Source organism: Trachemys scripta, chromosome 17, assembly GCF_013100865.1.
Source record: "Trachemys scripta elegans isolate TJP31775 chromosome 17, CAS_Tse_1.0, whole genome shotgun sequence".
Taxonomy (NCBI): Eukaryota; Metazoa; Chordata; order Testudines; family Emydidae; genus Trachemys; species Trachemys scripta.
Window position 1 is genome coordinate 22,149,904 of NC_048314.1, and position 14,040 is coordinate 22,163,943.

A 14,040-nucleotide genomic window follows, 5' to 3' on the forward strand; every position below is an offset into this window, starting at 1 on the left:
ACTGCTGGTTATTGTGTTATGCGGCGTAAATAACACTTCCCTGTTCACTTTCTCCACACCATTTGTGATTTTATAATCCTCTTTCATCTCTCTCCTTAGTCAGCTTTTTCCCAAGCTGAACAGTCCCAGTCTTTTTAATGTCTCCTCATATGGAAGCTGTTTGATGCCTGTCAATTTTTGCTGGCCTTCTCTGTACCTTTTCCAATTCCAATATATCTTATTTGAGATGGGGCAACCAGAACTGCACCCCGTATTTAAGGTCTGGGTGTACCAGGGATTTATGTTGTGGCATTATGATATTTTTTGTCATTTTGTAGAGGGTTCCTTGTTCACCATGAGCAGCTGCATCCTCTGCTTGTGTTGCCAGATTATCAATATAATGCTGTTTGTCTGCTCTCACAAAGACCTCCTGCTATGCCTTGCTATGCCGTGGTATTTGTCCTTTAGCTTTTGGGATTTTGTGTCTAAAACTTTTTTCTTCAGGGCTCATCTGGTTTCTATGGCATTCCATGAGCTGGGTGTAATCTGCTCCTTCCTTCTCTTCTGCCTGTAGCGTAGACAGGCTTCACTGCTCTGTTTATACATTGATGTTACTTTGTCCCACTTCTTGTTGATCTCCTCATCTACATTCCCCTCCTCTTCATCAAGGTCTGCAGCTACTTGAAACCTCTTCTTTAACTGCAGAACGAAGGCTATCTGCACTTTTATCTGTGCCAAGCAAAGTATTATGTAAGATCATAGTCCGGCGTATATCAGAGGAAGTGGATAGCGTTCTCAGAAAAGTGAAGCTGATTTTTGGAAAGGGCGTGGATGCAGAGACCACATCTTCATTCTACAAAACATAATAGAATAGTGCTTAGAATGGCAACGGCAACTCTACCTAAATTCCATAGACTTTGAGCAGGCTTTTGATTGCATTCACAAGACCAGCTTATGGTGCATTCTGCGGGCATATGGAATTCCTTTCCATATAATCAATGTCATCAAAAGCTTCTATTTCAACTTTACATGCAGTGTTGATCACAGTGAGCTCAGTTTTGAGGTCAAAACAGGAGTATGTCCAGGGAGTGTTATCTTTGTAATCCTCTTCAACATTGCTATCAACCGGGTACTGCAGCATACGACAGAAGACATGCCAAGAGGCATTGAATGGACACTCTTCTCATCCCTTGAAGACCTGGACTTCGCAGATGATGTCACTCTCCTACCACATACCCAACACCATATCCAAGAAAAAACAACTCGACTCAATGCATTCAGCCAGCAAATTGGACTGAAAATCAACCACAATAAGACCGATATCATGATCTTTAATATTGCTTCACTCACCAGTACAGATAGAGAATTATGTTCTCACCAATGTAGAAACATTCACATACTTGGGCAGCACCATCAGCCAGGACATCCGGAACAAAATCAGTAAAGCCAGGAACACCTTCAGGAGCTTAAATACAGTCTGGAAATCCTCAAAATACAACACCAAAACCAAATTCAAGATTTATCAGAGCTGCGTACCTTCTCATTCCCCAGCATTCTGCACTATAAAGTAGTGTTGAAAGTATGATATGTCCAAACTGTCTTCGTTCCATACAACCTGCCTCAGAAAAATCCTCCGTATCTTTTTGGCCCGGTACAATCTCAAACCAAGATCTATTGACACAGTGCAGCCAAGAGGATCTGAGCACCATAATTTCTAGGAGGCGTTGGAGATGGATCAGTCATGTGCTTTGGATGGAAATGGATTCCATCACCAGAGTAGCAATAAGATGGACACCCGAAGGCAAGCGAAAATGAGGCTGCCTGAAAACAACATGGCGAAGAGCTGTGGAAGCCGAGCTGAAAAACCTGGGGCACAGCTGGGGAACCATTGCAAGGCTTGCCAGAAACAGACAGGAGTGGAAGAGCTTTGTCACTGCCCTAAATGCCAGAGGCGTAATAGGAACATGATGATGATTACTGTCTTATTGTAATCAGATAATGGGCAGGCTCCCATTGAAGTCCCTTAACACATGGTGTGCAGAAAAGAATGGACTTGATCAGGCAGGGCTTGGTTGGATGAGGAAGAGAAGTTGTCACTGACATGGCTGCTGGTACGCAAGAGCAGCTGCAAGGCATCTACCGTCCTGTAGCTCAAGAAGGCATTCGGCTAAAACATGTAACATGGAAGTGCAGAGTGGAGCCAGGTACAAACTGAGCAGCCAGGGAGGGAGTTGCAGGAGGCCCAAGGCTCAGGAGATGTCAGTGCACTGGGGTCTTCAGCCCCCTTGCCCATTAAAACATCGAGGCCAATACTTTCAGAAGTGTGTGCACTGACTTTAGGTGCCTTGAATGTTGGGTGGCTAGCTTCAGGACCTTGCTGTCCTAGAGGTGCAGGGACATGGCTGCCTCCCAACCTTGGACTTTTGAGTGGCCTTGCACTCTTACTATCGGGCCCACGATCAATAGACACTTCAGCATTTTTGGCCAACGGGCTTTAATTCGGAGCTGCAGGTGGGTTCTGGTACTAAATGGCTGTAACTGGAGTTCTCATGCACTTACATGGCTAGTAAAGTCACATGTGTTGGTGTCACGGGTAATAAACCATGAACAAGGCCTAAAAGGCTCTCTGACTGTCTGACTTTCCTTAGTGTTCTGAACCTGCTGTTCCCACGCTAGTTTCAGCCCCACTCAAAATATGTTTCTCTCTGCAAGTGGGCTTTAATAAAAAAAAAAAAAAAAAAAAAAAAACACTGCAAAGGAACTTGAAAACATGCCAACAAAACGTATTCCTTATAGTGCTTTTGAGCAGAGGAAGTGTGGAGGGAAAAACAGCAAAAGGTCACAGAGGCTGTGCAGTTATGCTCAGATTAAACTGGTTTGCGCTAGATTTTTTTTTTGTGTGTAGCTGTTTCTGGAAGTCTAGCGTCTTTTAAAGCTTGGAAACTTTCCTGTGCAGTTCACTTGGGAACTGATCTGGAAAGGCTCCTGTTGACTGCACTGGACTTTGCATCATGTCCTTAATACTTTTTTATGGCAAGTGCCAGTGGGTGCTGCGTGGTAGTGGTGGCCTGTGCTGTACCAGGAAGTCAGACTAGATTATTTAATGGTCCCTTCTGGCCTTGAACTCTAGTACTATGATTCTAATAGTATTTGTGTCATGGGCATTTGTACTCAGGCTCCACTTGGACTAGGGAATTGTTCAGACACACAAGGGTACACCGACCCTGCCTCAAGGAGCTTAATAGTTAAGAAAAAAACTTCCCTGGATACCAACATAGTAATGGCCATTGTGCTAAATTCTGTGTTAGCATCTTGGCCCATTTGACCCACTGTGCTGCAGGAAAAGCTATAGAAGGCCAAGTGTTAAATAGAAGTAATCTTGGGGCTGGATCTGAAGAACTACTGATTATCATTGTCAGGGAGTTTATATCGATCATGAAAAATGTCCAGGCATGAGTACATCTGCCTTTGAGTAAATGACTTCATTGTAACTGACTTTCTGTAGTCAGTGCAGGGGGAATGAGTTTATAATTTAGCTGACAAAATGAATTGCAGGAGTAATTCTAGTTTGTTTGCAGGTGGCCTGACAGATTAGAAATGGAATTCATTTCTCCCCTCCCCCGAGCTGTAAGGAAAGGGAATGCATTCAAATCTTTACAAATGTTGATGATGTGCAATTCAGTGTTCCTGCTGAAGGAGCTGTAGATTTAAAGAGGATGTGGGAGAGAGATCTGTTTAAATTCTCAATTGCTTGTATAAAAATCTAGCTTTGCTGGACAGGGAGATACAGTCTTTTGAATGCTTAAAACATAACAGCTGCTACACTGGATACCACCTTGACAGGCGAAAAGCTGTTACATTAAGGAACTCTTAAAAAGTTCCTATGAAATGAATTTGCACTTCTAATGGGTAGGATAGCCACCTGCAGTCCGCCAGCTTTAGGACTGCCAGGCTATTGAGAGAGTAGATCGCGCCATATGTATCCAGCTACTCGCCCAACTCTCCTCTTCAAGTTGTAATGGGCTGGCTCCTCTTCCACCCTCACAGATGACGTTTGTATTACCTTAGGAACATGCTTGTTTAGTCCTACTAGAGGGTCTGTCTCTTCCAATTAAGTCTCTCACCGCAGGTATCAGGCTGGCTGTGCCTCTTAAAATGACCAGCTTATTAATTATCTAGCTTGCTTTGCGCAAGACATTTGTTTATTGGTAGTGTTTCTCATCTCTAATTCTTCCCAGGTGATAAGTACCAGGCCACATTGCATTATATTAGTGAGTTTAATTTCAGATCTTCAGGGATGAACTCCCAATGTGCACACTTGGCCATGTAAGAACCTGACACTGCAAGCTCCAGGTGAGCAGCCTTTCACTTGGGTGGAGCCCCCGGTGAACTCGATGGGGATCTTCAAAGGCAAACATAGAATCATGGAAGATTAGGGTTGGAAGAGACCTCAGGAGGTCATCTAGTCCAATCCCTAACCCCAACGAAATCATCCCAGCCAGGGCTTTGTCAAGCCGGGCTTTAAAAACCTCTAAGGATGGAGATTCCTTGCAGGATCAGCTTGCAGAAGTGGGACCCCAATGGAGGGTCTGAGAGCAAAGCCACTAGAAGTGTTCTTAGCCAGGGGCTCTCTCCCCATTGCCTACTGATAGCAAGATCTCAAAGTGCCAGCCTATTGCATTACATTGAACTTTTTCATGTGACTCCCTATAGACCATGGCCCTTTGTGAATGGGACAAACCAAACAGATCCCATTCTGGGATGTTAATGTACCTTTGCCACTATAGAAGGGGGGAGGAAAAGCTAGTCCCATCCCTCCCCACAGACCCCAAGTACTCATGCTCTGGGACCTGGATCTCTCTTGTGGCTCACCGAGGGGTTGCTGTAAGTAGTTACAAAATGGCATGTGGAGCTGTTTACAGAGGGTGTAGGGAAACGAGATGGCCTTTCAAGATGCTTGCAGTGCTTATTTCTAGGCAGCTGAAAGAGCAGTAAATACTGAGCTAAGATGGCCAGTCTGTGTGGAGAGCTCTTCATTGAATGCAAGCTTGCAAAGTAAAACCCTACAAGCCGTTGGGTCTTGCATCAGTGATCTCAAAACCCCGTAAAGATGTCAGCACGCCCAGCGGGAGCCATGGGCTTCTTTAAGAAGAGCAGGAGCTGCCTGCCAAGCTTCCATGCGGGCTTCCCTGACTTGCTGGCCACAAAACTTCCTCTAGACTCACAAGCCAAACCCTCTTCTACATGGAGGCTGAGCTTCTTAGCACCAGCGCCCCTGATGAATGTGTGTGTGTGTGGGTGGGGGGGGGGCAGACTGCCTGCCATGACTGTGTACGAGGGGAGAGGGGCTGCATGTTCCACCCATGAGAGAATGCTAATGCAGACGCATTGGACTGGCTTTTGGAATCTGACTCCCTCGCTCCAGCTGTCAGACTTCCACAGCATATGGTGGGAGGACAGCAACCCGCGCTCCCTGGCGCTGACAGGATGCTGATCACCCACTCGGTTCTGCTTCTGTTTACTGGCTGACTCGGGCTATTCTCCCTTCGCTCCCCCCTTCCAGTCAGCTCGGCTGCAGATGAGCCAGAGGCCCCGTGGAGCGTTCACTACCCTTTGCACCACACGCAAACTGCTCTGTCTGGGGGATGTTTGGGATTTCCCCCACTCTGCTCTTCTGCATATTCGTCCCACCCTGTGTGCCAGCCTGAGTACCCCCGTCCTGCAGCTGAGTCCTCCCAGCAGAGCAGTTTCTTCCTGTCACTGTTCAGATAACTTCACTTGGCTGGGTTGGCACACAAGTGTGGGCAGGTTGGGACTGAGCATAAGGTAGCAGTGCTGTCACCACAGGGGACACTGCGGTGGGAGGGTGGCTCCTGCTCTATCAGGTAGGCTGTCAAGCTACCTTTTGTCCAAAGCAAGCGTATGATCAACGTATATGGTCCCGATGCCATCCAAACCCATGGGCATGACTACAGGTAGCCAGGATACAGAAGGCTGCGTTTGTTAATTGGTTGAGGGCAGGTTTCCATGCTGGACCTGGAACTTGCCATCTGCCTTGAGCTTCAGGAGCCCTTGTTCAGCAGACGGAGGTGCGAACGCTGCAAAGGTAAGTTTTGCATGTCCTGTTACAGGATGCTGGGCAACTTGCTGTTTCCGGTGGAAACGTAGGGCTGCAGCTCCCATTAGCTCCTAGTTATTGACAGGCTGGGCCAGCCCAGAATACCAATTCTGGCACGTTTTCCAGGATCAGCTAGAGAATTCTCCTAGGCCAAGCAAGCAAAAAGGCAACTGATGTCCAGAGAGGCGCAGCGGAGACAACGGAGGGTGTCGACCAGGGATAGAGACACACTGCTCCTCATCAAAGCCAGTTGCCACAGAGCCATGCACTAGCCCCAATCCTTGGGGATGCCTGGCATTCTGAGGTTTTCAAGAAGCTTTTCTTGGTGAGGGGAAAGAAGATAGGGACCAAAATTGGGTGAGATGCGGTGTGTGTAGTGACTTGGCTAGAGCTGTCCCTCTGGTTGTGGTTGCCAGCAGTAATCTCCTTGCTCTAGTGCAAAGTATTAGGTGCTCTAATGGAGTCCAGCAAACTGGATCGTGCTTCCAGGAAAGGGGCTAGCTTTTAGTGGGATGATGCAAATTTAATGTCTACTGTATCTACGGGCATTTCTAGAACTGGAAGAGCTCAAGGGCTTAAACCTGACATTAAGGATTCATTGATACCTGCCAGGGATCCTCCTTCTAGGTGCTGACAGAAATGGTTGACATGAGTTAGAAGTGTCTGACTGCCCAGCCACTCATGGGTTAATTATCAGTCAAAGATGCTGTTCATTTTGAAGACGTTATGACTCCTTCACTGCAAGTTTTTAAAGACCATCTCACCACTGTTCTGTCTTTCAGTACATCGGTAGTCTGGATGTGCCGAGACCCAACAGCCGTGTGGAGATCGTAGCAGCCATGAGACGGATTCGGGTGAGTCTGACTGGGAGCCCTGGTACACTGCTCATAGCAGGTTACCTTGAATGGAAGTATGCAGGTGTGGTTGCTCTGTGCTGCTCTTCCCCAGACCCCTCTGCTTCTAACAGCTGGAATTTGAGCAATTTGACTGCTTTCCTTGTATAGTTTTGTAGCCACACTCCTGAGACATACAAGGACTAGATCCAGCACCCTGTCCTCCCCAACTCTCCTCTCCAAAGCAGAGAGGAAACCCACTCCGCCTCCATTGAGTTACATGAGGTTTTTGTTTTCCTCTCTGGTCCTCACACAACCCACATTTTCCCTTTTGCAAATTCTTATTTTAACAAAGACTTGGCAAGATTCCACTTTTCTTCCTCTACCCTCTTATTCATCAGAAGGGCTTATGAATGGGCATTAGAATTAACCAACAAAGTTATTAGAATATCTGTCTCAAACCAGTTTTGAAGTTTCTCAAGTGCAGGTTTATTTTCTCAAAGCCTCCATCCAAGAAGTAGCACTGATGACTGCTCTGACCGTCTCCATGTTTGTTATATTCATACCCATCTGAAATACTGGGGTGTTTTTTAATTAATCCAGAGACTGTTCATAAATGTCTCAAACTTCAGCTGAAGTAGGTTTGGAATTGTGCATTTGAAGCCTTCAGAAGGGATTATCCTGGTTTTCTTTTGGTGTTTAAAAATCTAATGTAATTTAAAATGGCTTTAAAAAAAAAAAAAAAAAGCTTTGCCTGTAACCAGCTGGAGAGTTGATTTATTCCTCTCCAGCCAAGTGCAGAAATGAGATTCCCTGCCTCCTGCCTGCCCAGAGACTATTAACATAGCTCCTGCTCATAAAGGACACAGTGCAGTGGCAATCTAAATTGCCAGATTATTTATCTTAAAAGTGGAAGTTAATAGCAAAGAGGCAACGGATGGGGGCCAGTGGGGCAGTTCGGATGCTGCAGTGAATAGTAGTATATCTTGGGCTGCATCATATTTTTGGCCTATCTGATTTAAAATTGCACTGCAAAAGAGGTTCATTTCTGATCCTTCAGTGGCTATTCTTAAAAAATAAAAGAAAGGTGTTTAATTCCTGTTCCCAGCAACTGGACAGCTGCTGATTGAGTACCTGCTATCAGCATGATGAATGGCTTAATATCTATCCAGGAATTCAGGCAGTGCAGCAACACGCTTGGCTGTTGGGCAGCACGTAACAATGCCCCTCTGCTCTCGTGGATGCAACTGATTAATCTGGTGACTGAGTTACAGCTTTACTGCACTGTCGTTTAAAGCAGCTATTCTGTATGGGGGTTTTAACCTCAGCCCATTGTTTGAAGGCAGGGCTTCCCTTTTCCCTCGTGTGTACGCTGTACAGCAGGACCTTAGTCAGACATGACCGAGCTGCGTGGAGCAGAGGATGCTCTCTACTGAAAAGTTGACTGGCACTGATCTCTCAACGGAGGATAAAGAACAGGGTGTTTGAGAAGGATACTCAGACAGCAGAATAGGAATGCTGAAGAAAGGTAGTGGCTATTTCGTGCTAACTTGCATACAGAGGCCTGGTCTACACCCGAATTCTTTAGCTCTCCTGCCAGTGCAGCTGTCCTGGTGGAAGGAACCATGGTACAGCGACAGGCCATTTGTGACTATTACTCTTTAAACTGCGGTCTCCTGGAATGCCAGCATCCTGTCAGTGCTGCCACCAGCACGGCTCCGCTGCTGGGAGCAACGCTGGGAAACTCTAAGACGTCCTACCCTGTCCTTGGCAGGTTGCAATCTATGCAGACAGGTCATCTGGGACATCAAAGACCATTAAGGAAAAATAGGTACATACAAAACTAGTGCTCGTGAGAGGCTCTGGAGTGACGAGACCGGAGATTAGCATTGTCTAGCCATAAGACTGGGTATACAATGCAAGCCTCCTCATGCCACCCAGTATGCCTCCCCTGTGACCTGAAGGGGCCACCTCTAGGAGTGAGGGCACTTCCACCAAGATTGGCCACAGAGCGAGCTAGCTGGGATGTGGGTGCTTGCCCACCCAGTGGCTCTGACCAGAGGCCACAAACTCATGTAGGCTGCTGCCACCCTGAGTTGGCACCAGTCATCCGTATGAGAAGCTCAGTGTCCCAATCCCGAGTCAGCCAGCCCCACCCCTCTTTTTTATTTTTCCAGGCTCTGGCAGAGCTGGTTAGTCCAGTCACTCATTTCTGGAAAAAATTGTATATGGGGTTTGAAACTGAATCCCTGCTCCATGTCTATGGCCAATCCTGGCTCTCCAGCCAGGGGCGAAATGCTAGCTTGCTATGGGGGGGGAAAAAACCAACAACACAGGCTACTTATCGCACGCTAAACTCAATGGCGTCATCCCACCTAGAGTTGCATGGAGACGTAGAATGAGGGAGACAGCAATTCATGCATCTAACTGCTCAGAAAGTCTCCACTCCTTCCCGCCTCATTATACCATGCCACATTCTGCATATGGCTGCTGCAGACTTGCTGCTAAAGCCGCAAATGAAATATGCGAGAGAGACCCAGTGACACTAATCCGTTGGTGTGCTTTTCCAGCTCAGCAGACCAGTCTGTCTGCCGAGTTTAGGATACACACAATATTGTTGTTGTGCGCAATAAGTCAGTTAGCAACTGCCCAGGATTTATGGCTATCTGAGATGCTCATTCATGAATCTAACATTGGTCTGCTAAAACCACAAGCTGTTCTTTTGAGGCAGAGGCTTTTTATACAACTTTAAGTGGTAAAAATTAAATCCATATTTCTCACTGAACGGATCCTATCACCGAGTTCTTGGCATTCCTTTTGTTTGTACTCCTGGAACTAGATTCCATTTGCAAGACAAACTGAAAAAACCTCGTTGCAGCTCATGTTTCCTCAGTTAGAGGAACCGCAGGCAAATACAGTAGGTAAGAGCCTAGGGGGAACTGCCATTTTCTCTGCTTAGTTTTTCATTATGCAGCGCTAGTCATACATCTAAAATTTCCTAATCCTCCCCCTGGATTATTAGCGGCATGCAGTTGCCATGTTATTATATGATCCTCTGGGTTCAAGCTAATCCCCTGCCCCCTCCTACACTCACAAAGAAGGTGATGAAATTCGTTTAGTATCTGAATAATAAGTAGGACCAGAAGTATGATGCACTGACAGGCATATCTAGTTCCAACCGCTGCTTGGTCAGAATCTAGTTCTTAGTGCAGCTTTAGCCATTCCGTCCAGGAGGGAGTGCTTCTAGTGGTGACGCTGCATCGAACCTGTGTCACCCAATAGCTGGGGAACTAGTGTCACCCAATAGCTGCATAACTTTTGCTGCATTGCCTGAGGCACTCCAGGGCTAAGGCTTTGTCTACACTAGCCCTTTCGTCAGCAAAACTTTTTTGTTTGGTCAGGGAGGTGGGGAAAAGACCCCAAACCCTGACATAAGTTTCAGCAACAAAAGCACCAGTGTGGACATGGTTTAATTATGCAGGCAGGAGAGCTCTCTCCCACCGGCACAGAGCAGTTACACGGGAGATCTTACAGCTGCAGCGGTACTGCTATGCCGCTGTAAGGCCCATAGTGTAGACATCGCCTAAGAGCCTGCAACATTTTCTCTCTTGCTCTCTTTCAAGCCCTTGCCACATGCAGAGGCTGTAATGTATTCGGAGAGCGTTGGAGTTGATTGATCTGCATGAGAACTGCAGGTGACATGATGGTCTTGGAGTTCCAGAAAGCCAGGGTGTGATTGCAACATTTTCTTTCTGTGTGAGTCAAAGGAAAATTCATTCTCATGAGCCAGAATAAATCCAAGTGATGCAGAAAATCTCTTGGGGGCGGGTGTATCTGTCATCCCTGCTCCCTTATGCCTTCTAGGAAGAAACTAATGGGCAAGGTTCTGCCCTTGTGCAAAGGTGAGGCTCTCCCTGAAGTCCTTGGGAGTAGAGTGCAGGTCTGAGGGCAGACCTGGGCCTGCTGTTTGTAAGAAGGTAGTTGTGGGGAAACTATGGCTGGGGAAGGGGTATTTGAACTCTAGGAATGCTAGCTCAAAGATCATGGGGCCTACGATGTGCAAAACTGAGTCTTCCCACCCATGGGAGTGTGCGCGTGTGGATGGTATGAATGGGCAAAGCGGCATCTCCTTCCAATGCGGAGCGGTCTCTCCCTCTGCAGGCTGCCTGTAGGCCTAGGAACAGCTATTGGTCCCTTCTTAGGGCAGTGGGATTTAAGATTCAAAGAGCATCATAATTGACAGCTGATGCGTCACTGGCTTGCTCTCTCTGGCTTGGGGGTGGGGCATAGACTTAGCCAATGGCAGCACTCTGGAGCCTAGAAGTGCAAAGAGCATAACCCAGGCGTGGGCAAACTTTGTGGCCCGAGGGCCACATCTGGGCATGGAAATTGTAGGCGGGCCATGAATGTTCATGAAATTGGGGTTGGGGTGCAGGAGGGGGTGAGGGCTCTGGCTGGGGGTGCAGGCTCTGGGGTGGGGTTGGGGATGAGGGATTTAGGGTATAGGAGGGTGATCCAGGCTGGGACTGAGGGGTTTGGAGAGTGGGAGGGGGATCAGGACTGGGGCAGGAGTTTGGGGTGCGAGAGGGGCTCGGGTACAGGCTCCAGGCAGCGCTTACCTCAAGCAGCTCCTGGAAGCAGTGGCATGTCCCCCCTCTGGCTCCTACACGGAGGAACAGCCAGGCGGCTGTACATGCTGCCCCATCCGCAGGCGCTGCCCCTGCAGCTCCCATTGGCTGCAGTTCTTGGCCAGTGGGAGCTGTGGGGGTGGTGCGCGGAGCCCCCTGGCTGCCCCTAAATGTAGGAGCTGGAGGGGGGATATGCTGCTGCTTCCGGGAGCTGCGCAGAGCTGTGGCACGCACACGTGTGGAGCGGCCCCTGACCCCGCTCCCCAGCAGGAGCTCGAGGGCCAGATGTGGCCAGCGGCCTGTAGTTTGCTCACTCCTGGCATAACCCCTCTCCTTTTCTCCTGCCTCCAGTAGATCCTGGAGTTTCTGAACACTACCAAATATGTATAGACACATCAAGTCATCTACATTTTTTGAGATGCCAAAGTACTTTAGACTGATACAGAATTACTAAAATGCGGCCACTTTTTTGGGATGAAGAGTGGCCTAGGAACACAAGTGCAAACTCCTCTTATGAGTAGCATCATAGGATCTGCCACATACTTACAGAGCAGACCTCCAACAACTCCCATTCAGCTGTGTGGCTCTCCAGTTATCTGCTCTGAATTTATGTGCCAGGTAGTCTAGAGATTTCAAACTTGATACGTAGACCCCTGTGGCTTTTGTAGTTCTAAGCAAGTTTGTCTCAACATCTAGAAAGAAGCCGTAACACCAGTATTGGAGGTTTAACAAAGCCTCTTATTTGTAAAGGCAGCAATTTACTGACACTGCTTCCATCGTGCATTATTAATGTCCAAACAAAAAGTGAAACCTCCAAACTGGCATATTCCTGCTCCTGTTTCCTTCTGATAACTCTAGGCTTCTCAGGATAGGCGGTTAAGTCTTTAACAACTGAAACTGCAAAGATACAGGCACACACTTACAAATCCCCAGATACACTGAATAGATTCCTGAGGTTGGTTTGGGGTTTTGTTTTGTTTTTTGCTTGGAATTACAACACAAGAAATCCCAATCTGGTTTATCACTGCCAGTTTGCTAATACTAGCTCTGTTTCCATGTTTTTAGCAAGTGTCTTGAAACCAGGCAGGAATAATTCTTGCATTTTAATGCCAGAAGTATTAACCTGCCCTTACTTAGTCTAAACCAGCTCTCATGGATTGACTGGGCAAGCCTGCAAATAGCCCCACTGAGTGGCAGGACTCTGAGCTGGACAGAACCAGTTCAGAGCGGTGTGGTGGGGTTTTTTAGTAATACTCTGTCTCAGAATTTCAGTAAAACTCCAGTAAAATTATCATGGATAGTCTCAAAGCTTCTTAGTTTAATTTTAGCTTGGCAAATAGAACATCTATGGGGAGGGGAGTGTTTGTTTTGCTGTTGCACAGATGCTTCCAAAAATCTCATTTCATGGCTCCAAGAGACTCCTTCCTGAGTTGTTTTGCTTGGAGCTAGGTTGGATTTCCCTGCCAGCTCTGCATTGTTTACAGCTTGCAGCCCTGTAGCTCAAACCAAACCTGGGATTCCTTGATTGGTCTTTGCAGCCTGTTCAGCTTCCTCATTGTAGTGACACAGCTGGTTCTGTGGTGGCCGGAGTTCACACTTGAAGTGTGTGAAACTTCTCTTGTGTGGAGCATTCAGGGCACTTGCACCTGTACAAGACTATGCAGCTGCATGACAGGCGCTGTTGTTGTGTTGCCAAAAGCTGCTTTTGGGTGTTTCCCTTTTCCCTCCCCGAAAAGAGGAGGGTGACGAATTGTTCCCCTTAACCACCGAGGTCAGGACAAGAAGAAATGGGCTTAAATTGCAGCAAGGAAGATTTAGGTCGGACGTTAGGAAAAACTTTCTATCAGGGTAGTTAAACTCTGGAACAAATTCCCTAGGGAGGTTATGGAATCTGTCATTGGAGGTGTTTAAGGACAGGTTAGACAAACACCTGTCAGGGATGGTCTTTATCAGCATTTCTCAATGACTGCCCCATGGACCAGCGCTGGTCCCTGCCATCTCCCTGATCCAGTTTAGGAAGGCAGCAAGCTGGTCCCTGGTGTCAAAAAAGGTTGAGAAACACTAGTCTAGATAATACTTAAAGCTGCCTCAGAACAGGGGACTGGATTAGATGACCTAGCAAGTTCTATGAAGAGAAGCCAAAATCCTCAGGTAATGCCTCAGAGGCAGAAGGGGACAGGCACACTGCATTAGTGAGAGTTATTTCAGCAGTTCTCAGATTGTTAGAACGGGCCATGCTGTCAATCTTTGTTGACACCTCCCTTCCCATTTACAAGCTGGCAATACCCCTGCGGCAACTCCAGCCATTGCTGACACAGGACAGGAATTAAAAGGTACAGTGACTAGAGTGAAATCCCTGCAAGCTGCATGGACACTTTTCAAAGACAGCATAATAGAGGCCCAACTTAAATGTATACCCCAAATAAAAAAAAAAAAACACAGTAAAAACTAAAAAAGAGCCACCGTGGCTTACCCATGTAAA

The 14,040-nt window shown here is 47.2% G+C and overlaps 1 protein-coding gene across 1 annotated transcript in view; it reads left to right on the plus strand.

Annotated features, from left to right (window-relative positions):
* Positions 1–14,040, plus strand: part of LOC117889456 (carboxyl-terminal PDZ ligand of neuronal nitric oxide synthase protein-like) — a 61,328-nt gene that overhangs the window by 1,050 nt on the left and 46,238 nt on the right. The window contains exon 2 of the mRNA XM_034793673.1: positions 6,880–6,951. Within this exon, the coding sequence (XP_034649564.1) occupies positions 6,880–6,951 (72 nt within the window). The remainder of the gene's footprint in view (positions 1–6,879; positions 6,952–14,040) is intronic.